General features: G+C 43.0%; 1 protein-coding gene across 8 annotated transcripts in view; it reads left to right on the top strand.

Moving 5' to 3' along the window:
• The window catches only part of shld2 (shieldin complex subunit 2), a 115,942-nt gene that overhangs the window by 72,528 nt on the left and 17,599 nt on the right, over positions 1 to 25,815 (top strand). For 7 of the 8 annotated variants that reach the window (XR_010020879.1, XM_063070724.1, XM_063070725.1 and 4 more), the window contains 5 exons: positions 12,117 to 13,954; positions 17,282 to 17,389; positions 18,187 to 18,381; positions 20,702 to 20,836; positions 21,281 to 21,487. Coding sequence is in view for 7 of the 8 variants with exons in the window: in XM_063070724.1 (XP_062926794.1) it covers positions 12,205 to 13,954; positions 17,282 to 17,389; positions 18,187 to 18,381; positions 20,702 to 20,836; positions 21,281 to 21,487 (2,395 nt within the window). In the remaining variant the exon portion in view is untranslated. Of the gene's footprint in view, positions 1 to 6,999; positions 7,219 to 12,116; positions 13,955 to 17,281; positions 17,390 to 18,186; positions 18,382 to 20,701; positions 20,837 to 21,280; positions 21,488 to 25,815 lie in introns of all 8 variants that reach the window. The other variant, XM_063070726.1, reaches the window with a different exon arrangement.

Below are 25,815 nucleotides of genomic sequence, written 5' to 3'. Positions count from 1 at the left end.
TGTGTCCCTAAATAAATTTGAGAGTCAGTTATTCAGAAGACAATAGCAGAACATTTGATGAAGCAATTCAGCATGGAGTCATGAAGGGGAACCTATGCCTCAAAAATATACAGTATTAGATTTCCTTGAGGAAGCATCACCACAGAATCAGTAGAGAGAGAAAAACCAGTAGTTTTAAGCTCTTTGGATTTCCAAATTCTGTCCAACAACATGCCACACAAACGTTTATTTTGCAAGACAAGTGTTTGTGATGTTGCAAGAAATGTATTAGAATGGATAGAGGATTAGCTAACAAACAGGAGGCAGAGACTGAGATTAATGGGTTATTTTCAGATTGGCAATGTATAACCAGTGGAGACTCATAGGGATCAGTGCTATCATGATTTAGAATAAGGAAGTGAAAATACTGCAGACAAATTTAGGAAAGACGCAAAGTGGGAAGGCAAGCTGTGAGGCCAAGACGAAGAGCTTACAAAGAGGCATTGATGGTGAAATGAGTGCACAGAAAGTTGTCAAATAGAGCAAAATATAGAGAAAAGTGAAGATATGCACTTTGGAGAAAGAATAATGGAAAAGATTATTGTTTAAATACAGTAAAGTCTGCACTAAGCTGGAGCACTGGTGATTTGAGCATGTAACCCAGAAAGCGAGCATTGTAATGCAGCACATAATCAGCAAGGTGAATGTCTGCTGGATATTTTTTCCAAGAGGGTTGGAGAATGAAAGTACAGATGTGCTACTACAGCAGTGTAGGTCACAATGTCCTCACATTGAACAACCCTTCCTTCTGCTCTGTTCACTTTTTCCGGATCAAAGGTGTTGCTATGGGAATTTGCAAAGGCCCAAACGACGCTTGTCTTTTTGTGGATTATGTGGAACAGTTTTTGTTTCAGTGCCTCTCTGGTCCCCTTCCACAATTCTTTTACTGTTACATCAATGACTGTATTGATGCTGCTTCCTGCACTAATGCAGAACTTGAAAATGTCATTAATTTTGCTGCTAATTTCTAGCCAGCTCCCAGTTTCACTCTTCCCTTCCCTCTCTGCCTCTATCTTGGTGGTAGGCTGGTGACAAATATCCATTACAAGTTGATAGACTTCCATAGCTTTGGCTCCTATTCTTACTTCCTTTTTGACTCCTGTAAGGACTCCATTCCATTCTCCCTGTTCCACCTCCTCCATCATACTGGGCAGTGAGACTTTCTTTGTAATGTTTTATTTTCCAGAACTGTAGATTCCTCTTCTACCAGTTTTAACAGAACTATTGACTATATCTCTTGAAGAAATTGCAGAGAGTTATGAATGCAACCCAATATATCACACAAACCAGACTTCCTTTCCTCTCTGTCGACACTTCCCCCTGCCTCAGGAAAGCAGCCACCATAATCAAAGACCTTGGCTATTCTGTCTTCTCTCCTCTGCCATTGAGCAGAAGATACTAAAGCTTAAAAGCCTCTAGCACCAGACTTAAGGAGAACATCTATGTCACTGTTATTATTCTCTTGATCAGACCTGTCGTATGCAGAAGAACAACTCTTGATCTCCCATTCTCTCTGATCATTGTCCCTTCACTTCATTTATTTACCATCTCTACACTCAGATTTCTCTGCCTGTGACCTCCCACACCACTATAATGAGGTGCAACCGAATCCTGAGGGGCCTAGAATGGTCATGTTACAGTCTCCTGAACTTGACATCAAGTTCTAAAATTCAGATAACTCAGTTTCTCTGACCCAGAGTGGGTCAGGTCACGATCTGTAATGTTACTCAGCTTTTCTCTGTCCATTGGCATAGCCTGACCTGCCAGAGGTATTCTGCAACCCTGCATTTCACAATTATTACATTTCTTTGTCTGTGCGCTTCCTCATCAAATGCCCTGGAGCAAACCTGGCCTCACCCTATCTGAGATATTACTTTTCTCGTAGTCAACTCTCCCATGTCCTGCTGCTCTCTTAGATATGAACTTGGTTTTTCGGTCCTTCCAGTTCTGAGAGAGGAGTTGGCCAGGATTGATTGGAAAAGAACACTGGCAGGGATAACGGCAATGGCTGGAATTTCTGGAAGCCATTCGAAAGACACAGGATGTATACATCCCAAAAAGGAAGTATTCCAAAGAAAAAAATGACACAACCGTGGCTTACTAGAGAAGTCAAAGCCAACATAAAAGTTAAAGAGAGGACACATAATAGAGCAAAAATTAGTGGGAATTCAGAGGATTAGGAAGCTTTTAAAAACCAACAGAAGGCAACTAAAAAAGACATTAAGAAGGTAAAGATGGGATACGAAAGTAAGCTAGCCAATAATATTAAAGAGGATACCAAAAATGTCTTCAGATGCATGAAATATAAAAGTGAGGCAAGAGTGGATATTAGACCACTGGAAAACGACACTGGAGAGGTAGTAATGGGAGGGGGGTAAAATGAAATGGTGGACAAACTGAATAAGTATGTTGCGTCGGTCTTCAATGTGGAAGACACTAGCAGTACTGTGAAAGTTTCAGGTGTCTCATGAAGTGTGTGAAATTACCAACTAGAGAGAAGGTTCTTGGGAAACTGAAAAGTCTGAAGGTAGATAAGTCACCTGGACAAGATGGTGTACACCCTAGAGTTCTGAAAGAGGTGGCTGAAGAGATTATGGAGGCATTAGTAACGATTTTTCAAGGATCACTAAATTCTGGAATGGGTCTGGAAAACTGGAAAATTGCAAATATCATTCCACTCTTCACGAAGGGAGAGAGACAGAAGAAATGAAACTATCGGCTTGTTCATCTGACCATGTAGCTGGGAAGATATGGGAGCCAATTATTAGTGGTGAAGTCTCAGAGTACTTGGAGGCACATGATAAAACAGGCACGGTTTCCTCAAGAGAAAATCTTGCCTAACGAATCTGTTGGAATTCTTTGAAGAAATAACAAGCAGGATAGAGAAAGGAGAGTTGGTTGATGTGTATTTGGATTTTCAGAAAGCCTTTGACAAGGTGCCACACGTAAGGCTGCTTAACAAACAATGAGCCCATGGTATTACGGGAAAGATTCTAGCATGGATAAAGCAGTGATTGGCAGGAGGCCAAGAGTGGGAACAAAGGGAGCCTTTTCTGGTTGGCTTCCAGTGACCAGTTGAGTTCCGCAGGGGGTCTGTGTTGGGACCAATCCTTTTCACATTATACGTCAATGATTTGGATAATGGAATTGATGGCTTTATTGCAAAGTTTGCAGACGATATGAAGATAAGTAGAGGGAAGGTAGTTTTGAGGAAGTAGAGAGGCTACAGAAGGACTTAAGTTAGTAGAATGGACAAAGAAATGGCAGATGGAATACAGTGTCAGGATGTGTATGGCCATTTGCTTTGGTGGAAGAAATGAAAGAGTTGACTGTTTTCTAATTGGAGAGAAAATACAAAAATCTGGGGTGCAAAGGGACTTGGGAGTCCTTGTGCAGGATTTTCTAAAGGTTAATTTGCAGGTTGAGTCTGTGGTGAAGAAAGCAAATGCAATGTTAGAATTCATTTCAAGAGACTAGAATATAAAAGGAAGGGTGCAATGTTGAGACTTTATAAAGCACTGGTGGGACCTCACTTAGAGTATTATGAGCAATTTTGGGCCCTTATCTTAAAAAGAATGTGCTGAAGCTGGACAGGGCTCAAAGGAGTTTCACGAAAATGATTCCTGGATTAAATGGCTTGTCATATGAAGAGCGTTTGATGACTCTGGGCCTGTGTTTGCCGGAATTCAGAAGAATGAGGTTGTGACCTCATTGAAACCTATCGAATGGTGAAAGGCTTTGATAGAGTGGATGTGGAGAGGATCTTTCCTGTGATGTGAGAGTCTAAGACCAGAGGACACAGCCTCAGAATAGAGGGGTATCCTTTTGGAATGAAGATGAGAAGGAATTTCTTTAGCCAGAGAGTGGTGAATCTGTGGAATTCTTTGCCACAGGCAGCTGTGGGGGCCAAATCTTTATGTATATTTAAGGCAGAGATTGATAAATTCTTCATTGGTCAGAGCATGAGGGGTTTTGGGAAGGAGGCAGGAGATTGGGGTTGAGAGGAAAATTGGATCAGCCATGATGAAATGGTGTTGCAGACTGCATGGGCCAAATGGCCTAATTCTACTCCTGCATCTTATGGTCTTCTATAAATAGTGTAAAAGAGGGATAGCAAGGTAGACTTCGTGGATTCATGGACCATTCAGAAATCTGATGGTTGAGGGGAAGAAGCAATTCTAAAATGTTGAATATGGGTCTTGATTCTTCTCAACTGCTGTGGAACATCTAGTGCTCAAGTGTCGTCCATTTTATCTGCCATGGGAGTTTTCCACCATCGTCCTGGTAGCAGTATACATTCCACCTCAGGCCAGTGTCAGGCAGGCACCAGAGGAGCTGAGCAGCATGATGAGCAGCCACGAAGCAGCACACCCTCATGCCTTCCCTATCATTGCTTGGGATTTCAACCAAGCCAGCTTGAAGAAATCGCTGAACATCTACCACCAACATATCACCAGTAGAACAAGAGGAGCCAACAAATTGACCACTGTTAACCACCATCAAGAATGCTTGCCATACCATCCCATGCCCATTCTTTGGAAAGTCCCATCACCTGGCTGTACTTCTACTCCCAGCACATTGGCAGAGACTAAAGACCACAGCACCAATGGTGAGGACCAAGAAGATATTATCAAGGGTGTGGAGGAGTGCTTATAGGATGCTTTGAGTCAGTGAACTGGACAATATTCAGGGATTCAAATTCAGATCTGAATGAACACACCACGGCTGTTACCAACTTCATCAAGACCTGTGAGGATGAGTATGTGCCTTCAAGCACATACTGGACATACCCAAACCAAAAACCATCAATAAATGAACCAGGAGATATGTAGTCTGCTGAGGGCTAGATCTGTGGCATTCAGGACCGGTGATCCAGAACAATCCAAGAAGTCCAGTTACTGTACGGCCTACAAAGGCTATTTTAAGAGCAAAAAAACCAATGCTGATTGAAGTTAGTGATGGAAACAGATGCGCATCAGCTGTAGCAGGGTTTACAGGCTGTTACTTCCTACAGTGTAAAACCTAACATCACCTGAGAGCCTGTAATGCTTCACTCCTAGATGAGTTAAATGCCTTTAATACATACTTTGAAAAGGAGAATAAAACTACACCTGGGAGAATCCCTGCAGCGTCCAGTGACCCTGTGATCTCTGTCTCGAAGGCCGATGTCAGAACATCTTTCAAGAGGGTGAATCTTCACAGGGTGTCAGGTCCTGTCGGTGTCAGCATTGAAAACCTGTGCCAATCAACTGGTGGGGGTGTTCAAGGACATCTCCAGTCTCTCACTGCTGCAGTTAGAAATATAGAAAACCTACAGCTCAATACAGGCCCTTCGGCCCACAAAGCTGTGCCGAACATGCCTTTACCTGAGAAATTACCTAGGGTTACCCATAGCCCTCTATTTTTCTGAGCTCCATATACCTGTCCAGGAGTCTCTTAAAAGACCATATCGTATCTGCCTCCACCACCGTCGCCGGCAGCCCGTTCCACACACTCACCACTCTCTGCGTAAAAAAACTTACCCCTGATATCTCTTCTGTGCCTACTTCCAAGCACCTTAAAACTGTGCCTTCTCGTGCTAGCCATTTGAGCCCTGGGAAAAAGCCTCTGACTATCCACATGATCAATGCCTCTCATCATCTTATATGCCTCTATCAGGTCACCTCTCATCCTCCGTCACTCCAAGGAGAAAAGGCCGGGTTCACTCAACCTGTTTTCATAAGGCATGCTCCCCAATCCAGGCAACATCCCTGTAAATCTCCTCTGCACCCTTTCTATGGTTTCCACATCCAGTTGGGGATTCCCATCTGCTTCAAAAGGGTGACAATCCTGCAAGAACAGGATGAACTGCCTCAATGACTATTGCCCGGTTGCACTCACATCTACTGTGATGAAATGCTTTGAGATGTTGGTCATGGCCAGAATCAACTTCTGCCTAAGCAAGGACCTGGACCTGCTGCGATGTGCCCATCATCAGAGTGGATGCAATCTCACTGGCTCTCCACTCAGCCTTGGATCACCTGGACAATAGCAATATCTGTGTCAGGCTGTTGTTTTTTGATTACAGCTCAGCGTTCAACACTAACATACCCTCAGTACTAATCAACAAGCTCCAAATCCTGCACCTCTGTACCTCCCTCTGCACCTGGATCCTTCACTCCTTCATCAGGAGACCATATCAGGTCGGAATTGAAGTAAGGTCTTCTCACTGACAATCAACACCGGCGCAATTCAAGGATGTGTGCTTAGCCCACTGCTCTGCTCTGTCTGCAGCCACGACAGTGTTGCTAGGCACAGCTCAAATGGCAGCTATGAATCCACCGATGTTACAACTATTGTCGGCAGAATTCAGAAGGTGACAAGGAGGCGTACAGGAGCAAGATATTCAGCTGCTTGAGCGGTGTCAAAACAACAACTTTGCATTCAACGTCAGTAAGACCAAGGAATTGATTGTGAACTTTAGGAAGGGGAAGTTGAGGGAACACACAGCAGTTCTCATCAAGGGGTCAGAAGTGGAAAGGGTGAGCAGTTTCGAGTTCCTGGGTGTCAACATCTCTTGACATCCAACATATTGATGCAATTACAAAGAAGGCACAACAACTGCTATATTTCATTTAGGAGTATGCAGAAACTTGATATGTTACCTAAAACTCTGTCAAATTTCTACAAATGTACCATTGGAGAGCATTCTATCTGGTTGTGTCACCGTCTGGAGGGGCCACTGCACAAGATCAGAAAGAGCTGCAAGCTGAGCCAGCTCCCTCATGGGCTCGAGCCTTCCAGCATCAAATACATTTTCGAACAGTCGTAGGGCTCTCCGTATACTAGCTGGACTGTTAACTGTTGATCGCTTATTACCAAAATGGCTTCTCGTAATGTTAACTGCTGAGCAAGGGGTTCTCTGTAACTGCAATGTTTGGGTTATACAGGGAGATAATGGAAACTGTATTCCTTTGTTAGCCAATGGAAGTCATGTCCTGTTATCTTGTATATGTGTGCTGAGCTGAGGAGCGCGGGAGGTGAGCAGAGAGGACAGACGTGTGAGGAACATACGGGCTTCCTGGACAGCGGACACCGAACCTGGGGGGTTTGGAGGGTGGCCGGAGTCTCGGAAGGACGTTGTGGATGGAATCGGAGGCGTGAGCTCCAATGTATTAAAATATTATGTGCACAAGACTGGTAAGTTACTTATGTGGTGCCTTTTCTTGTAGTTGTTTCTACTAACCCAACACCAAAAATTTGCTATAAAGTATAATTCTTTACTCGCACTTGGTATATTGTTTCAGATTTGTGTCATGGCTGATCATTGGGCGACTCACACCTTATCCGCACCAAAGCAATTGCACTGTTGGCGGGGGTTGACCGCTATTCACTCTAGGCAACGGGGGGTCAGTGGGCCAAAGACCCTTACACAGTGATGCCTCAAAAAGGCAACATCCATCATTAAGGTTCTCCATCACCCAGAACCTGCCCTCTTCGGATCGCTACCATCAAGAAGAAGATACAGAAGCCTGAAGACACACACCCAACGTTATAGGAACAGTTTCTTCCCCTCCATCATCAGATTTCTGATTGGACAATAAACCCATATACACTACCTAACTATCTTCTTTAATTTTTTGCTAATATATATTATTGTAATTTATAGTTTTTTAAAATTATTTATTACAATGTGCTGCCCCAAAACAACATATTTCAAATATATGAAAATTGATTCTGATTCTGATTCTCCTTTCCAATGGTACTAATGAGAAAAGGACATATTGCAGATAGTGTAGGTTCTTAATGATGGATACTGCCTCCTTGAGCACTATCACCTCCCTGGTGCCTTATCTTCTTTGCTTTCTCCCATGGTCTACTCTCCTCTCCTATCAGATTCCTTCTTCTCCATCCCTTTACCTTTCCCACCCACCTGGCTTCACCTATCACCTTCTAGTTATCCTCCTTCCCCCTCCCCCACCTTTTATTGTGTCTTTCCCCTTCCTTTCTAGTCCTGAAGAAGGGGCTCAGCCTGAAACATCTGAGGTTATTCAGCATTTTGTGTGTGGTGCCTTTTGAAGATGTTTTTGATGGTGGGGGAGGATTCTGCCCATGATAGAGCTGGCGGAGTCTACAGTGCTCTGCAGCTTCTTTCGATCCTGCGCGTTGGATCCTCCACACCAGGCTGTGATGCAACCAGTCGGAATGCTCTCCACTATAGATCTGTAGAAATCTGCTAGAGTCTTTAGTGACATACCGACATACCAAGTCTCCTTAAACTACGTGTCTATTTACTGAATTGTTCACAGAGAACCATGCTTCTAGAAATTTTCTTGCATGCCACATGTTTGCTTGTGCCATGACTTTCACTAATGCCTAGTTGAATTTGTGCCCCTCTCGCACATCATGGGTGGAGACCAGGGAGAGTTGGTCATGCCACTTCACAGCCAGTGGATCTTCTCATGGATCCTTGTGGATAATTTTCTCCCAGTTTCTTGACTCCTTGGACAAAGGTGTCGGGTCTTAGATCTGTTCTCCTCTTTCCTGTCTATTCTGGCAGTCCTTCAGCCTATGTGTAACTATTTGGGCTTCTCTTACTCACTCTTCCTTCAGTTAGTCCTGACGAAGGGTCTCGGCCTGAAACGTCGACTGCACCTCTTCCTACAGATGCGGCCTGGCCTGCTGCGTTCACCAGCAACTTTGATGTGTGTTGCTTAGATTTATGCTTGGAATGGACTGTGGGGGAGGAGAGGGGTGTTAAAGTACAGGAAACTGCAGAGTAATTGGCTGAAGTATCAAATAAATTCAATCTTTTTATCAGAGAATAGCTTTAGAAGTGTTATCGTAAGGCATGGTGGAAAACTTAGATAAGTAAGGTGAAGGTAAAAGAATGATGTAGCTAATATTGCAAGCCATTGGTGTGGTGGGGTGTTATCTGTTAATTGTGATAAGGATCTTTGGATTTGTAATTCTCTGAGGGGATGCTGAAGAACTGGGATGAGCAGTAAGTACTTCTTTGTTGAAATGGCTTTGCACCAGTAGACACTGCCCAGACAATGTCTGCTTGTTTTTAAAGAATGCGTCTCTTGTAAAAGACCAGTAGATGAGTGTCCATTTATGGCCTTCAGTTTAATCCACCTGATTACATTGATTGGTGGTCAAAGAAGCTACATCATTTTGGACTTCACGACCCTTTAGATCTGCCTAGTCAACTCCTCTGGTATTTCAGCCCTTACCTATCTTTATCTCCCTCACCCATCCTACACCATTTCTCCTTCAGGCCCCTGATCTTGTGAACAATTCTTCATGCCCCCTTTTCTCCTTCATCCTAATGATCACACAGCTTTGATCAAACTCATTTTATTTGCCACACACACAGAGTAGTGCCTCCACTTCCTGAGGAGACTGAGGTGAGCGAGGCTCCCTGGCCCCATTCTAACCACCTTCTACCGGAGCACCATCAAGAGGGTCCTGACCAGCTGTATCACCGTCTGGTATAGGAATTGTAAGGCAATCTGACCATAAGACCGTGCAACGGGTTGTGAGGACCGCTGAGAGAATCATCTGGATCTCTCTCTCCCCCCAGTCTAGGACATATACCAGAAGCACTGTATTCACAAAGCCCTCAGCATTGCTGAGGACTCCTCACATCTGTCCCACAATCTATTTGACCACCTACGGTCAGGCAGAAGGTACAGCAGTATAAGTGCAAGGACTGTTAGGATGGGTAACAGCTGAACAGCCTGCCACCACCCACCACTGTCATTATACTGCTATATATTTAGCTATATGTCTTATATGCACTTTACATCTACAGTGTACATCTATATTATATTTCTATAAAGTTAATATTATTGTGTTAGCATTATTTTATGTGCTGAATGTGATATATGTACTGTGTTTTGAACCTTGGTCCCGAAAGAACATTTTTTTCATTTAGCTATATACATGTGCCTGGTTGAACGACAATTGAACTTGAAAATGCTGGAGGAACTCAGCAAGTCAGGCAGCATCTAATGAGGGGAGTAAACAGTCGATGTATCAGGCCAAAACATTGTCTGTTTATTCCTCTCCATAGATAATGCCTGTCTGCTGAAATCTAGCATTTTGTGTTTGTTGCTCAAGATTTCCAGCATCTGCAGACCTACTTGTGTTTATCATTTTATTTGGAATCTTTGTAAATTTCTAGAAACGCTTAACAGGTCAGGCAGCATCTATGGAGAGAGAAACAGATTTCATGTGTCAGGCCTTTCACCAGCACTAGGAGGTTAGTGACTGAACACATTTTAAGCTTCAGGGAAAAACAGTGAATTAGGAAAGGGAAAGTTTGTGATGTGATGTGTGGAAACTGAGAGAGACCATAGTAGAATCTCTGGCTAAAAAGACTGGGTGAATTAGTACTGTTCGTTCCTAAAAAAGCACATGAAATGCAGCAGGCATCTTATCACTCTTTCTACCATTCAGGGACTCGAATGCTCCAGGTGAAATGGTGATTCACTTGTATGGCTTACTGTTTAATGTACTGTATTCCACGCTCATGATGTTGTCTCCTTTACATTGTGGAAATCAAACACGGATTGGGTAATTGCTTTGTGTGATATCGCTGTAAAAGTGGCCCTGATCTTCTATCTGCCAGTCAGTTAATTTTCCACCCCACCTCCAGTCTGATATCTCTGCCTTTGGACTTCTATGTTGTCACCAAATGCCAATGACAAATTGCAATCATCGGAGCTCAATATGTCGAACAATTTCTGTCACCCAGTCTGTGTTTGGAAAGATGATTTGGAAAGCTTCATTTTCTTGATAACCGCCATTAGGCTTGTAGCTCAGAAGGACAGGGGAATATAAGTGAAAAAGATCTCGGCAAACCAGTATAATGTCTTTCACTGAAATCATGGGCTAAGCAGAAAAGGGATCCCACCAGCAGTTTTTGGATACCCTGTCACTGAGCAGACCTGCAAATAACAGAATAAATGACACAAGATTTGTTAAATGGGGGGATCTTCTTCACTCAGGGGATGGTGTGAGAGTGGGATAAGCTGCCAATAGAAGTGGTATATGTGAGTCCAATTGTGATACTTACGAGAAGTGTGGTTTGGTGCATGAATGAGAGGGGTATGGAGGGCTACGTCCTGGTGCAGGTAGATGCAACCAGTCAGCAGACCAGGCCAGCATAGACTAGATGGGACAAAGGACTTGATGGTAGTGCTGTATGACTCTAAATTGGATCATTTAGTGTAGTTTGCTCTGATAGGGTCTCCTCTACATTGTGAAGGAATTGAGCGCCCTCCACAGGCATTATGATGCATTGCTTTTGATGCAAAATTCTATATTTAAAATATTTCAGGGTTTATCTTCCTCATTAACCTGACAATGTCTCTCTGAAGAAGGCATCCATTTTGTTCCATTTCCCCCTTACATCTAGGTATCATAAATGTTTGCATAATTTTTACCCTTCTTGAAAGTATATTGAATTTCTACGTAGTTGTAAGTGGAGCGTGAATATGAAGGCAACTGTTATGCATTGCAAAGCTGCTTTGCTGATCTTTTACTGCCTTCATGAACTTGTTCTGCCACTGATGCTCACAAATCAGGTTCTGTACCCAATGAATGCTGAATTAGATGGCCTCAACCAGGATGAATTAAATGGAAAACCATGACTCATCTTCACAAGCCCAGGCAGGCTGCACAACATTCAAACACAGATAAGATGTGCCAATGTGTTTGCATTCCTTTCACTTAGAAGATTATTCACCCAGCCCTGACTCAGATGGACCAGTATTGTTGCATTCCTTTCATTGAAAAGATGATTTATTCCCCGATCCCCACCTTCCAACTCTGACTCCGATAGAATGGATAGTCTATAGTACCATATAGTTACTGAGTAAAGTCCTCAGACTGTCTGGCAGAATGGGTAACCTGAAACAGTATCATACCTTATACACATATGGTTAATTTATAATATAACAAAATTATGCACATTATGTTCATGCTTAAATCTCCTCAGTTCTTATCTATATTCTTATGACAAATTTCACGATGTATGTCATTGGATATCAATTCTGATTCTGGTTCCAATGTTTGTTGACTTCATACAGATTTGATTAAACTGATACAATTCCGTTGGAGACAATATCATATTAGAGACGATATGTCCTGGAAGGACTGAAGTACTTATCAGCACAAATGAGTAATAAGAATAAAATTCACATTTTCCTTGGAGCACCGGCCATTCCGACGCAGCAGAAACCACCAGCAGCTGAAGCAGTGATTGAAGGAAGCTCTAAGAAGTGGCTTCAGTGCCACTTTTTGTATGATGCAGGATCTCACACCACCAAAAACCGTACGACTGAAACCTCACAGAAAACCTTTGAGTGTCACAACGTTGTGGTACAGTTGGAAAACTATGCCAGACAGTTTTCTTCTTCAAAGTGTGAAGAAGGAATTGTAACAGCATTCCAAGAGTGTTCTGGTGAAAGCCTTGATTCCTCAAGGCTAGAGCAGAGACAGAGTGCCAGGTTGTCCCATGAACATCTCAGTACTAGAAAGAAGGGAGAACAGAGGGAGTTGAGCAACAAAAGACTGCTGTGTTTTGAAGGACATCTCAAAACAGATGAAGAACATGTCAATGAATCCACCAATGTACTTTGCACAGAAGATGATTTCAAGACACGTGAGTTTGACAATAGACGTACCCAAAGCAAAAAAACTGAAACTGAATCGCAGAACACCAACAGCGCAACACTACAGAACAGACTGTTGAAAGAAGATGATCATGAATTACCACATGAGTTGCTGATGGAATATCTGCAGGACACCTTTCCAAATGAGGAACAGAAATGTTATTTCAAATGCACAACAGTGAACCAAAGTTTATCAACAGACTCTGAGTTCCTCAGTGTGTTGGCAGCCAGTCAAGCTGCTGTTCTTTTACAGAAATGTTCAGAAAGTCAGTTTAATTTAAAGACTAAACTGAAAACAGATGCAACAGATGCTGAGATGCCCTCTCAGTTAATGACATCTACACTTTGGCCTGTTAGGCCTTCTGGACAATGTGAGAGTGAGATGGTGGGCAGACGAGCTGATAATGCAGAAAGTACCCTGGAGCTTTTCAACACATTGAGTAACCAGCAATTGTCTGCCAATGGAGTTTTGGGTGGAAGGACATTAGAGGGATCAGAACTGCTCTTTACTTCCATCACTGATAGGTCTGAAGGTGAGGATGAGATTAATATTGAGCCATACAGTGGAGGAATCCTGTGCTCTCAAGTTGTGAACTCCACCAGGTGGTCCTTTAAAAAAATAGTGGAAATATCCAAGGGTCCTGATGAGTTAAATAAAGGAATCCAGAAACCTAGATCTCCAGATTGTTTAGATAAAGACCGGCCATCACCCAACAGAATGAAGACAAAAGAGAAAGCTAGATCCCCAGACTGTTTAGATAAAGACCGGCCATCACCCAACAGAATGAAGACAAAAGAGAAAGCTAGATCCCCAGACTGTTTAGATAAAGACCGGCCATCACCCAAGAGAATGAAGGCAAAAGAGAAACCTAGATCTCCAGATTGTTTAGATACAGATCAGCTATCACCCAAGAGAATGAAATCAATAGAGGATAGGAGAACCTCTCATCTTGGACATTATCTACAAGCAATGAGGGTACAGTGGCCAACTCTTACACTTGGCTTAGTGGAAACAGAACAACTTAAGTGTTGCACTGACAGGAACAAGAAGTACCACATTTTAGTCACGGTTCTCTTCTGCTGCCTCCTGAAGGAGATAGAGATCAAGTCAGGATCACTGGCTGGGCGCAGAGTCCCCATAGCAACTATTGTGGTAACAGACCAATCAGGAATAACCATAAAAGTCGTGTTGTGGCGAGCTGCTGCTTTCTGGGCACTGGCTACATTCCCTGGAGATGTCGTACTACTAACAGGTAACAGAACATTTCATTTACTTATCCTCTGAGAAAGTTAATACTGGTGGGGTCTGAAAAGCAGATCGTATTACAGATTGGTTCTTGGTTTAATAGCTGAGTGGTGCGCTCAGCCTTAGTCTTTCTGACAGACGCAGAGGGCCAGAGTGTGTCATGGAGAACTGATGCCAACATCCTCCCCATGTCTGTGATTCCATGTTCACAGTGCTGAAGTCTGGAAAAGCGTGGCATTAATTAATTAATTAGAGATACTGTACTGTGTAGAATAGCCCCTTTGAGCCACCCTGCCCAGCACCCCCCCCAATTTAACCCTAACGTAATCACTGAACAATTTACAATGACCAATTAACCTACTAACCAGTTAGTCTTTGGACTGTGGGAGGAAACTGGAGCACCCGGAGAAAACTAATGCATTCCATGGGGAGGACATACAAACTCCTCACAGAAGATGCTGGGATTGAACTCTGAACTTCGACGCACTGAGTTGTAATAGCATTGTGCTGATCACTACGCTATCGTGGCGTGCTTTGATTGGCATGTTGGGTGTCTTACTGTATGTCACTGAACTCTCCACTGAGAGAACTGGAAGAACTCAGCAGGTCAATCAGTATCTGTGGAGGCAAGTGATGTATGTCGACAGTTTGAATTGCGACCCTGTGTCGGGACAGGGAATGGAAAAGGAAAACTTCCCAGTATATGGCAGTATGAGAGGGGATAGGATAGAGCCAGGTAGCTGATAGCAGGAATTGTGTGTGGTGGGGGGGTGGCTGGGAATGATGGCTTAACAGAATCATATGGGAGATGGTGTACAGGGAATGGACAGGAGTAGGAACACTGAAGAATTGAAAAAGAAAACTATGTGAAAGATGAGTATGTATGGGAGGTGAACAAATCCCCCACCGTGTTAACACCCTGGTGAATCTTCTCAGCACTCTCTCCAGTGAAACCACATCCTTTGGTGCAGCAACCAGAACTATGTACAGTGTACCAAGTTTGTTCTAATTGGTGTTTTGCAAAGTTGCAATGTAACGTCCCAACTTTCATACTCTATGCCCTGACCCATAATACTAAGCATGCGTGTGACCTCTTCACCCGGGTGTCTATGTATGTTGCCACTTTCAGTGAACTATTATCGAACCCCAAAGTCTTTCAGTTCATTAACATTCAGTACCCTAACATTTACTCTATACATCCTAACCCTATTTGACTTTCCAAAATACATCAATTTACTCTCATCAGGATTAAGTTTCATCTGCCAACAATTCACCCATCTTTCCATCTCATCTATATCCTGCTGTAGTCTTAAACAACCTTCCTTGTTATCCACAACACCAACTTTTGTGTCATGTGCAGAATTGGCAGTCTTACCTCTTGTATTCACATCCAAGTCATCAATATGTATAATCACAAAAAACAAGGTTCTCAGCACAGATCCCTGGGGTACACTGTTGGTCACAGACTTCCAATAAGATCTTACCACCTCTACACTATGCTTCCTCTCACCTAGCCAATTTTGGATCCAATTAGCCAGCTCACCATAGACACCATGTGCTGTAACCTTCAGGATCAGCTTGTCATTGGGGCCTTGTCACATGGCTGCAGGAGCAGGTCAGCCATTTCATCATTGAGCTTTCTCTCTCAGAGCCAGAGTGTGGAATGTGCTGATGGTTGCCTTATTCCAGTTCCATTTGCAACTCTTCAACAAATGCACCAACCCATGCCTGTATGCAGCAAGACCTAAACAACCTAAAAGTCAACATTTTGGATTGAGATCCTTCATCACGACTGGAAGGGAAAGGGGACCAGTACAAACTGGCAGGTGATAGATGAGACCAGGTCAGGGGGAAGGTGGGTCAGGTGATGAAGACCAAGAGCAGACTAGGCATCTGCTTTGCTGGCCACCTGTGTTCTGCCCACCACAGACATCTGGAGTTCTGCCCACCACAGACATCTGGAGCTTCCTTTTCCCAGCCATTTTAATTCTGCTCCCGATTTCCACACTGACCTCTCTGTCCTCGGCCTCTGCCATTGCCGGGGTAAGGCTAAGAGCAAATCAGAACAACGCCTCGGGCAGGTAATCCCCAGCCCAATGGCATGAACATTGAATTCTCCAATTTCAGATAACCTGCCCTCCTTCCCATCCCTTTCCTCATCTCCTGATCAATCCAGATCCTCTCACACACCCTTCTTTCCTCTCCCCCACCAACTCCATTACCATTGTACTCCTCCCACTGCATCCCCATACCCTCCCCCCCGACTATTCTCACCTCCCTCTTTAATTCCATGCTCCGCCTTTCTTTCCCATTGGATTTTATCATCTGTAGTCCTTTGTTGCCTCCACCTATCTGGTTTAAGATAGCACTTACTATCCAGTGACTACTTATGGCAGCAAAAAACAAAACAAAGGAAACTACTTACTACCTTATTAATAACACTTTATTAATAATGATGAACACGAACGACACTAACAATGGAAAGGCGAGCTAAGGGTGATCGAGGCAAGCAGAGGCAGAGACACAGGTGAGGCCCAGTCGTAGAAGGTGGGATGGTCTTTAACTGCCCATTTTGCTCCACAGATGTCCCTGACCTGCTGAGTTCCCCCAGCAGCTCATTTTTCTCCCCACTCCAACTTCCAGCATCTGCAGTATTCTTGCGTCTCCATATCACTTTTCTAAACTCCAAACCTTGCCTGTTAACTATTTCCCATAACCCGTCTATCCAATCTTTGCTGAACTGCTTCTGATGAATTACTGGAGTGGAACTAATTGGAGAACTCTTTAGCAAAAAACTTTCTTCTGTGTTGTATCACTCACTGTTTCACCATGAGGATTGAATGCTGAAATTGTTATCTCAGTGGCCAAATGAGAAATACACAGTAGGCAACAATTGGACGAGACACAACAGGCAACAAACAAATTGCTGGAGGAGCTCAGCAGCTGAAGCAGCCTCTGGGGAGACAAAGTGATGGTCTACCACATGAACAATCATTGAATGAACTGCTGCCAGTATAAACAGCAGGTTATCGTACTATCTCCCTTTAGCCACCAGTCACACTGCTGAGCTACACAAATGATGTATGGTACATAACTTATCGCTATTTCCTCTTCATCGGGGACAACTTCAGTCACGATAAATAATTACCCAAGTGTCTGGATTAGAAAGTCAATAGGGTCTTCATTGAGTAATTATCCTGGCTTTCCAGGATACCCAACCAGGTTTAAAATACATCAATAAAAGAAAATACTGTTTATCATTTGAAGCAATGGGGAGGTTGGTTCAAGGTCCCTTCTGATTGTTCAGTAGAGCTGCTTGTTTTTGTTCCTGCAGATGTGACCGTGTACTGGGACCACTGGCAAGGAGAGGAGATGCTGCAATCCACCAAGGGGAGTAAACTGATCAATCTGGGACCCTGCTTGCAGATTCAGGCTGTACAGTGTGAGTTCAGTATTCTACTGTCATCGTCACTGCATGCTTGCATTTAAATGCACAACGACGTTCAGTATTTTATGAACCTCATCTGTATCAATTGTTGCCGATGAGCTGCTACTAAAACAGGACAGTTTGATTATTAACACATTTTGAATTCAAAGTGAATCTTCACCAGCCATGAGTGCAATGTAGGCCATACCAATAACTTCATTCCTCACATCTGACAAAGCTCAACACTAGCAGCGAAGCCTCACAAAATTACTTAATTTCCTTTAATATAAATCCTGTAAACTCGCAACACATTCCGTTGATTCTTTGTCATTTGATTGGGAGATTAAAGAGGACTGGTAAGGTCATTATCATTGCAAACTGATCACCACCAAGTAACCATCAAGCTTAGGGGTTGGGTGACTGTGTACTGAGAACAGGATTTGGGATAGGTTTGGAATTCATGTGCCCAGATCTGATTGATTTTTTTCTCTGATTGATTATTTAATTAGTTAAATAAAATTAGAAGCTACTTAGATTGAATTGCTCATTAAAGTGATTAGACTGATCCAGATTAAATGCAATGATGTGAGCTAGGAGTTATTTGAAGTTAGTTTATTATTTGGTTTTATTTAGAACAGGCTTTAGCTGATTTGTTCGTCACACATTAATCCCTGTGATGTGATTTATTTGCCACCTGCCAGCCCTAGAAGCATACATGCAGAATTAATGTCAATTTGGCTATATAGATGAATATTAATTTTGGATATTTTGTTGTGTAAAGCTAACCTTTCCTGGATGTTTTCTTTCTAAAGGGTCACATACAGTGAATGCAGTATCACTGAAAGGTCTTATAGCATATATTTCCCATCACCATGCCCACCTTCTGACTCTGGGACCTACAAACCATCAACATTCAGACTCTATGCAATACGTCAGCCTCTGTGATCTGCGGCCAGGTCTGGTGGTACATGCACTACTTAAAGTCAAGCTCATGACTGTGCTCACAGGTCTGTACCCTTTGACTTATCCTAGTTTTTTTTCCTAGAATTAGTTCCTCTTCTCCATTGAAGATGGAGAGGTTCCACAAATACCTAAATCCCTTTCCCCATTATCTCTTCCAAGGGATCCATTCTTTCTAAATGAGCTTCAATTAAAGAAAGTAGCCAACTGAGTGAAATCTTTAAACTGACCTGTCCTCCCAGCAAGCAAGTTAAAACCCGAAGAAAGTTGGTTCCCACAGATGTGCCCTGAACTGCTGAGTATTTCCAGCATTTTTTAAATTTTACTCTTCTCCTAGCAATTATCCATCTGAGACCGAGTATCCTGGCTAAAGTATTTCATTCCTTCTTGGACTAATTTTAATCTGAGGTGAGCTAACACAGTGGAGACTGGAAGTAAAACACAGGAGAATTCCACGGTGTGGTGTATTTACAGGGGTGTTTTCCATCTGATGTTCAGTGCTGAAAATGGTTCATATCTTTTGGCCCACAATGCGGTTTTTTTCATTCAACAATAGGCAGAACTTGTAATCACATAGCTGTTTTGAAGTAGTAAAACATTCCAAGTTTCTTCATAAGTATATTTGACACCAACCACATAAAAAAACTGACTTGTTCAGATTTCAGACAAGATATTAAACCAATTAAGTGAATGTACAATATTCTCTGCCACTATATCAAAGCAGGTAGCGGAGCTGTGGTATCCTGGCCACTATTAAACACTGAACCCGCATCAGTAAAGCCAGTAACTTGGCCAATTCACTGCAATCTTTTCTACATTATCATGCTGACTCCACCTCAGAACTAATTAATTGATTAGGGTGTAGGCTATCCCATTAACTCTTGATTCTACATGTCTAGATTAGGCGACACTTCACCTGTGAGTCTGGGGTCATCTACTGTATCCGAGGCTCCCGGTGAGGCCTCTTTTATAACAACGAGACCCAACGTAGATTGGGAGACCACTTTGGCAGCACCCACCAGAAAAAGCGGGATCTCCCAGTGGCCACCCATTTCAGTTCTACTTCCCATTCTGCCATGTCAGCCCATGGCCTCCTCTACTGTCGCGATGAGGCCATACTCAGGTTGAAGGAGCAAGAACCCGATATTCCTTTAGACTAGCCTCCAACCTGATGGTATGAACATCGATTTCTCGAACTTCCAGTAATTGCCCCCACCCACTTCACCATTCCCCATCCCCATTTCCCTCTCTCACCTTATCTCCTTACCTGTCCATCACTTCCCTCTGGTGCTTCCCCCCTCCCCCACCACCTTTGCTTTTTTCTGTGGTCTTCTACCCTCTCCTATCGGATTCCCTCTTCTCCTGCCCTCTATCTCTTTCACCAGTCATCTTCTCCGCTCTTTACTTCATCCCTCCTGGTTTCACCTATCACCTTCCTCTCCTCTCCCACCTTCTTGCTCTGACTTCTTAGCTTTTTTTCCAGTCCCAATGAATAGTCTCAGCTCAAAACCTCAACTGTTTCCTCTTTTCCATAAATGTTGCCTGGCCTGCTGAGTTCCTCCAGCATTTAGTGTGTGTAAATTGATCGGTAAATCATTTTGGAGTACCTTGAGGAAAGCTTTATGGAAATAGAAATATTTTTGCTCTATGTTCTTTCGAATTTTACACATTAACCTGGGGTGACAGCTCACTCTTCCTAAACAAATTGCTTGTTTCAGTTGAATAATTCCAGCTGGTTATTCTGGTCTTTATTCTATTGAAGGTGAGGATTCTTGGCATTAGCTGCATTTTGTTTTAAAGCTTGCAATAGAGTTTATTATGATAGGTTTTTCACACGAAATTTACCTAAAGGAGTAGCAGATGATATTGGGAATGTTTGGTTGTTTAGACTGGAAATTGGAACTTCACACCATACCTTGGGCATCCTTTGGGAAGGAGGCATCAGCCACATTACCCCCTGTCAGAAGTGCACTGTGTGCTTATCCAGTAAGGGTGCTACAGCACAAAACAGGCCCTTCAGCCCATCTAGTTGCTTCCCATTTGGGGATCCAGTAAACTCTGCACACCAGGTATAAGGGACGAGAGAGAGAGATCCCTCTGTGGCGGGGTTTTGGAATCTGATTCCTCATACTAGGTTCTGGTAATGTCCATAACTCCAGCAATAAGGAAAGAAAACTGCTTATTAAAAACATTGTAGAATTGTGAAACCGCAAAAAAAATTATTCAGGAAAATGTAGGGTAATTATTGTGTGTGAACTTCTAATCACAGCCAGGTTGAAGCCCCCAATTATTTTTGTGCATCTCTTCAGTCAAGTGTTTATTACAGCTGAGAGCACACTGTATAATCTGACAATACTTCATGTTCAGAGAACATGTACACCTACAATGGGAAGAAACAACAGAAGATTGTGCTAACCGTGGAACAGCTCAAAGATAAACCAGGCACACTGACTCTCTGGGGAAATGCGATATCGTGGCAATCTCTGATTCAAAAGAAATTGGGTGAGTGAGGCACAGCCATTGAAATATGTGGAATGTTATATGTGTGTTTCAGCATTTACTTTGACCACGGTATGTAATGATCATTGAACAATGAGTAGTTAGCTTCCTTTTCCAATTTTCTCCCCAGTTTTTACTCAAGTTTCTCCTTTGAACTGATGCATGCTGTGTGCTGACGGTCGTTTCACAGTTGGTGAATTCGCAGCCCTATTGGATCCTGTCCTCACGTGGCTCAAATGTAGGGATCACTGGGCATTTGATCACTGAGCTCATCCTGGTTCAGCTGCTCATTCAGTACAGGCTAGGCAGTATCCCTGTGATTTCCAGCTCCAGGGATGTTTCCACATTTCCCTGGCTTCCATGCTACTGATCTGATAATCCTGCTTTCTCGTGGTATTTATTGTTAATAACTGAGACGCATTATTGTTGAATCTGTTTCTCTTTTAGACCATGTCTGGGACTTCAGAATCCTGCTAGTCTGTCAAAATCCCATCACTGGGGACTTGGAACTGCACACTACACCTTGGTCATCATGTGAGTGCCTGTTTGATGACGATGAAAGGGCCATTGAGTTCAGATCCAAATACCAACCCAGCAAAATGGCCTGTGTTAAAGTGAAGGACATTTCAACACTGTTATGTACCAGGCATTCAGGTATATGCATTACATTCTAAAAGTAACAGCGGCATTGTAACCAAGAATCTCTTAATTACGCGTTGTTTAGAGGTCAGTTTCAGCCCCAGAGTATTTTCCCATTGATTTCACTGATGGTGAGAAATAACTCCTTTTAGAAGGAAAAAAATCCCTTGAATGTCCTCTGCTTGTTGCCTGGAAGTTGAAGATCAGGCACTTCTGGCATATGGTGCAAGATTTACCAGTATTTATATAATCGCGGTATCCAAAAACAATTTTCAGTAATGCAATCGTGTTGTGGTGGATGAAACATCAGCAGATTTGCACTCTGCATGGTTCCACAAACAGCAAGCATGATAATGACCAAGGGTGTTAATTGAGAGAGGACTATAGGCCCCAGATCCCCCTGCTCTCATTCACATATCATCTGTGGAATTCTTACTTCTGTTCAGAGCAGCGATGGTTTGACACTTCAATTGAAGCACAACATTTCTGGCAGTACTGCATTCCTCTATGTAACACTGAACTATTAGCCTGGGTTGTATGCTCATGTCTCAGTGTGATCGCCTCTGAGAGAAATAGGACTGCTTTAGACTGGACTGATCTTAGCATTCCTGTAATATCCCACAGTCAGCTAACAGACAGGGGAGGAACCAGAGATTTTCTAGTCAGCCACAAACAGCTGTGGAAGCCAAATTATTAGGGAATATTTAAAGCAAAGGGTGATAGATTTTTGATTAGTAAGAGGGTCAAAGTTTATGGGAAGAAAGCAGGAGAATAGAATTGAGAGGTAAAATAATTGATTTCCCTTCCAGGGATTTTGTCCCTTGCAATCCTTTTGCTCTTAAAATATCTCTGGAATCCCTTGGTATTGTCCTTCACCTTGTCTGCTAAGGCAACCTCATGTCTTCTTGTAGCCTTCCAGATTTCTTTCTTAAGTATTCTCTTGCATTTCTAATACTCCATGAGCACCTCATTTGTTCCTGCCTATATCTGTTGTTACATGTCAACGTTTTTTTATTAACCGTAAGCGTCATTTAGGCGTGCCTGGATGAGGCGGGAGGATAACATCATATAACAAATGCGTGGAGGCTTTTTCTATTCGATTCGAGAAGTTTCTGGAAAATTTGTCAGTTAAAGGATTCAACGGACCGTGAGCTACCAGCGAGGGAGTGAATTGAGTTGAGTGAGTTGAAGAGTTCACTACAGCAGTGGGCGGTCCCAATATTTCTCCATGTCAGGAGATTGTGATAATTTGTGGCACACAGTGCATATTGGATACATGACTGTCACTTTGTATGATCCACACTTGGATTTCTGGAGTATTCTGTGGCGAACCCTTTTTGTTAACCTATACATGGATTCGGGTGTGTTACGTGGCGACCACTTGTGTTAAGGAATATTCCGTGACTGTTACCTTGTGATATCCCTACGTGGATTTTGGAACTTCGGTATCACCTTGTTATCGCTGCGTGGACTCCAGTATTTAAGTGACGACCACTCGACTTCTCGAGTCTTCTGTGACTGTCACCTTGTGTCATCGTAATGTGGATTTATGAACCCTACCTCACAGACACCTGTACCTGTTCCCATGGATTTCAGGACCTTCTGGATTGCCGTCCTAGGACTCTGTTTAAATTGTCTATATTTTGGGTTGAGTAAGATTTGGGAAGAACTATTTCCAGATCTCCACAGTTTGTGAGCTAAGATGCATTGCACTGTTAATTTTTGGTTAGGGGAGTAATTGTTTTAATTGACTATTAAATTGAAAATATAGTTGTTTAACATTAAAAATCTGTGTCTGTGGTCTATTGCTGCTGGCACCTAACACTGTAATGCGCCTCCTTTTTTTTTCCTTAACCAGGACCTCAATATCTCTTGAAAACCAAGGTCCCCTAAACCTGTTATCTTTACCTTTTATTCTGACAAGTTCATACAAGCTTTGTACTCTCAAAATTTCACTTTTGAAGGCCTCCCACTTACCCTCCCCCCCGAGTATACCTTTGCCAGAAAACAGCCTGTCCCGATCCACACTTGCCCGATCCTTTCTGATACCATCAAAATTGGCCTTTCTCCAATTTAGAATCTCAGCTTGTGGACCAGGCCTATCTTTTTGTATATGTACTTTGAAACTAATAGCATTGTGATCACTGGATGCAAAGTGTTCACCTACACTAACTTCTGTTACCTGTCTTGTCTCATTCCCTAATAGCAGATCAAGTATTACACACTCTCTCATTGGGACTTCTATGTATTGATCAAGAAAACTTCCCTGAACACATTTTACAAGCTCCGTCCCCTAAGCGCACCTTCCTTTCCTACGGTACTTTTTGCATTGAAATATACGCAGCTCAGGACATTCGTCACATCATGCTCAATCTTTTAATTCCTGACTGTGTCTGAGGTCTTAATAACAGCTGTCTCCACAACGTCTCCACTATTTGTTCTGGCACTCTGGTTCCCATCCCCCTACAACTCTAGTTTAAACTCCACCGTGCCAACACCAGCAAATCTTCCTGCTAGGATACTAGTCCCCCTCCAGTTCAGATTGCAAACAGTCTCTTCTGTATAGGTCCCACCTTCCCTGGAAGAGAACCCAATGATCCAAAAATCTTATGTCCTCCCTCCTACACCAACTCCTTAGCCACATGTAAAACTATATAATCTTCCTATTTCTGGCCTCACTAGCATGTGGCATGGGTTGCAATCGTGAGATTACAACTCTGGAGGTACTGCCCTGTAACTTTGCACCTAACTCCCTGAACTCACTTTGCAGAATCTCCTCACTCTTCCTACCTATGTCATTCGTACCTATGTGGGCCATAGCCTCTGGCTTTCACCCTCCCACTAAGAATGCTGAGGACTCAATCAGAGATGTTCTGGACCCTGGCACCCAGGAGGCAACATACCATCTAGGAATTTCAGCCTCATCCACAGAACCTCCTTCTGTTCCCCTAACTAACAAATCCCCTATCAATACAGCTCGCCTCCTCTCCCCCTTCCCTTCTGAGTCAGAGAGCCAGACTCAGTGCCAGGGACCTGACTGCTGAGACTTCCCTCAGCTAGGTAATCTTCCACCCTCCCCAACAGTATCCAAAGTGCTATACCTTTTGTTGAGGGGGATGGCCGCAAGGTTACTCTGCACTGACTGTTAAACCCCTTTCCCTTTCCTGGCTGTTACCCAATTTCCTATGACCTACCTCTCTATAGGTCCCAAGTATCACTCCCTCAGCCTCCTGAATGATCTGGAGTTTATCTAGATCCAGTTTCAACTCCTTAACGCAGTTTGTTAGAAGCTGCAGTTGGATGCACTTCTTGCAGATGTAGTTGTTAGGGACACTGGAGGTCTCTTTGCCTTCCCACATCCCACAAGAGGAGCATTTCACTATCCTGCGTGGCACCTCTACTGTTCCTAACTGAGCAACCATAAATAAGGAAAAACAATAAGTTTGTGAAGGAGGGAAAACACACTACCTACAGCTGTTTTTTGTCTTCTCTCACTCAAGCCTCTCCTCGCTGAAGCCTCAAAGAGCTAAAGCCTCAAAAATTCCACTCTAACGCTGACCATTCCAATGATGGCCACTCCACTTGCCCCTGTCTGACTTTAATTTGTTCTTGTAAATCAATCCCAGACACCGATTGGCTGCTGCTCAAAACACCAAACTTCTGCGAATCACTGCCTTTTCTACTCAATCGGTGAACCTGACTGAACCACATCTTCTCAGGCTTCCAATCTCTGCCACGGTGTTGCTTGAAACTCCAAGCTGCCGCGAGTCACTGCCTTTTCTACTCAATTGCTCCTTGTGTGTCAGTGAGTGGTAGAATCTGGTACTGACAGTAAGGTGGGGAGATTAGAGGAGGTAATTGTAAAAGTGTGTTTGATGAATAACACAAACTTGGTTGGCTAAAGGACTTGCTGTGTGACTCTTGAATCGCCACCAAGTTTCAAAAATAATGAACCGCAGGTGCTGGAGATCTGGAAGAGAAAGGACGTGCTGGAGATATTCAGCAGGTCATCACCTGCAGGAAGATGAAAAGGAATAACTTTACAGGATGTTGCATCGAAATTCTGCCACATTTATTCTGCATTACTTGCAATAAAATCAGACTTTCCATTCGTCTTTTTAATTACTTCCTGGAGTTTTGGTTGAGAGGGCCCTTGATAAATATTAGGTAATTTGCATTTATTTTTCAATTGAGTTTACCTAAATATGTTTTCTCAGTGTTTTTTGTTTTATAATTTAAAAATTTTGTAAAAATACTATTCTATTTTTGAACTGGCCTTTGAATATGTAGGACAATGAAAAAACAAAGTCCTTGGCAAGTTTGGCAGCTGGCTGAATAAATGA

The sequence above is a fragment of the Mobula hypostoma genome, chromosome 18 (genome assembly GCF_963921235.1).
Source record: "Mobula hypostoma chromosome 18, sMobHyp1.1, whole genome shotgun sequence".
NCBI lineage: Eukaryota > Metazoa > Chordata > Chondrichthyes > Myliobatiformes > Myliobatidae > Mobula > Mobula hypostoma.
The sequence above is the reverse complement of the archived record's forward strand: the minus strand, read 5'-3'. Positions and strand labels throughout refer to the sequence as shown.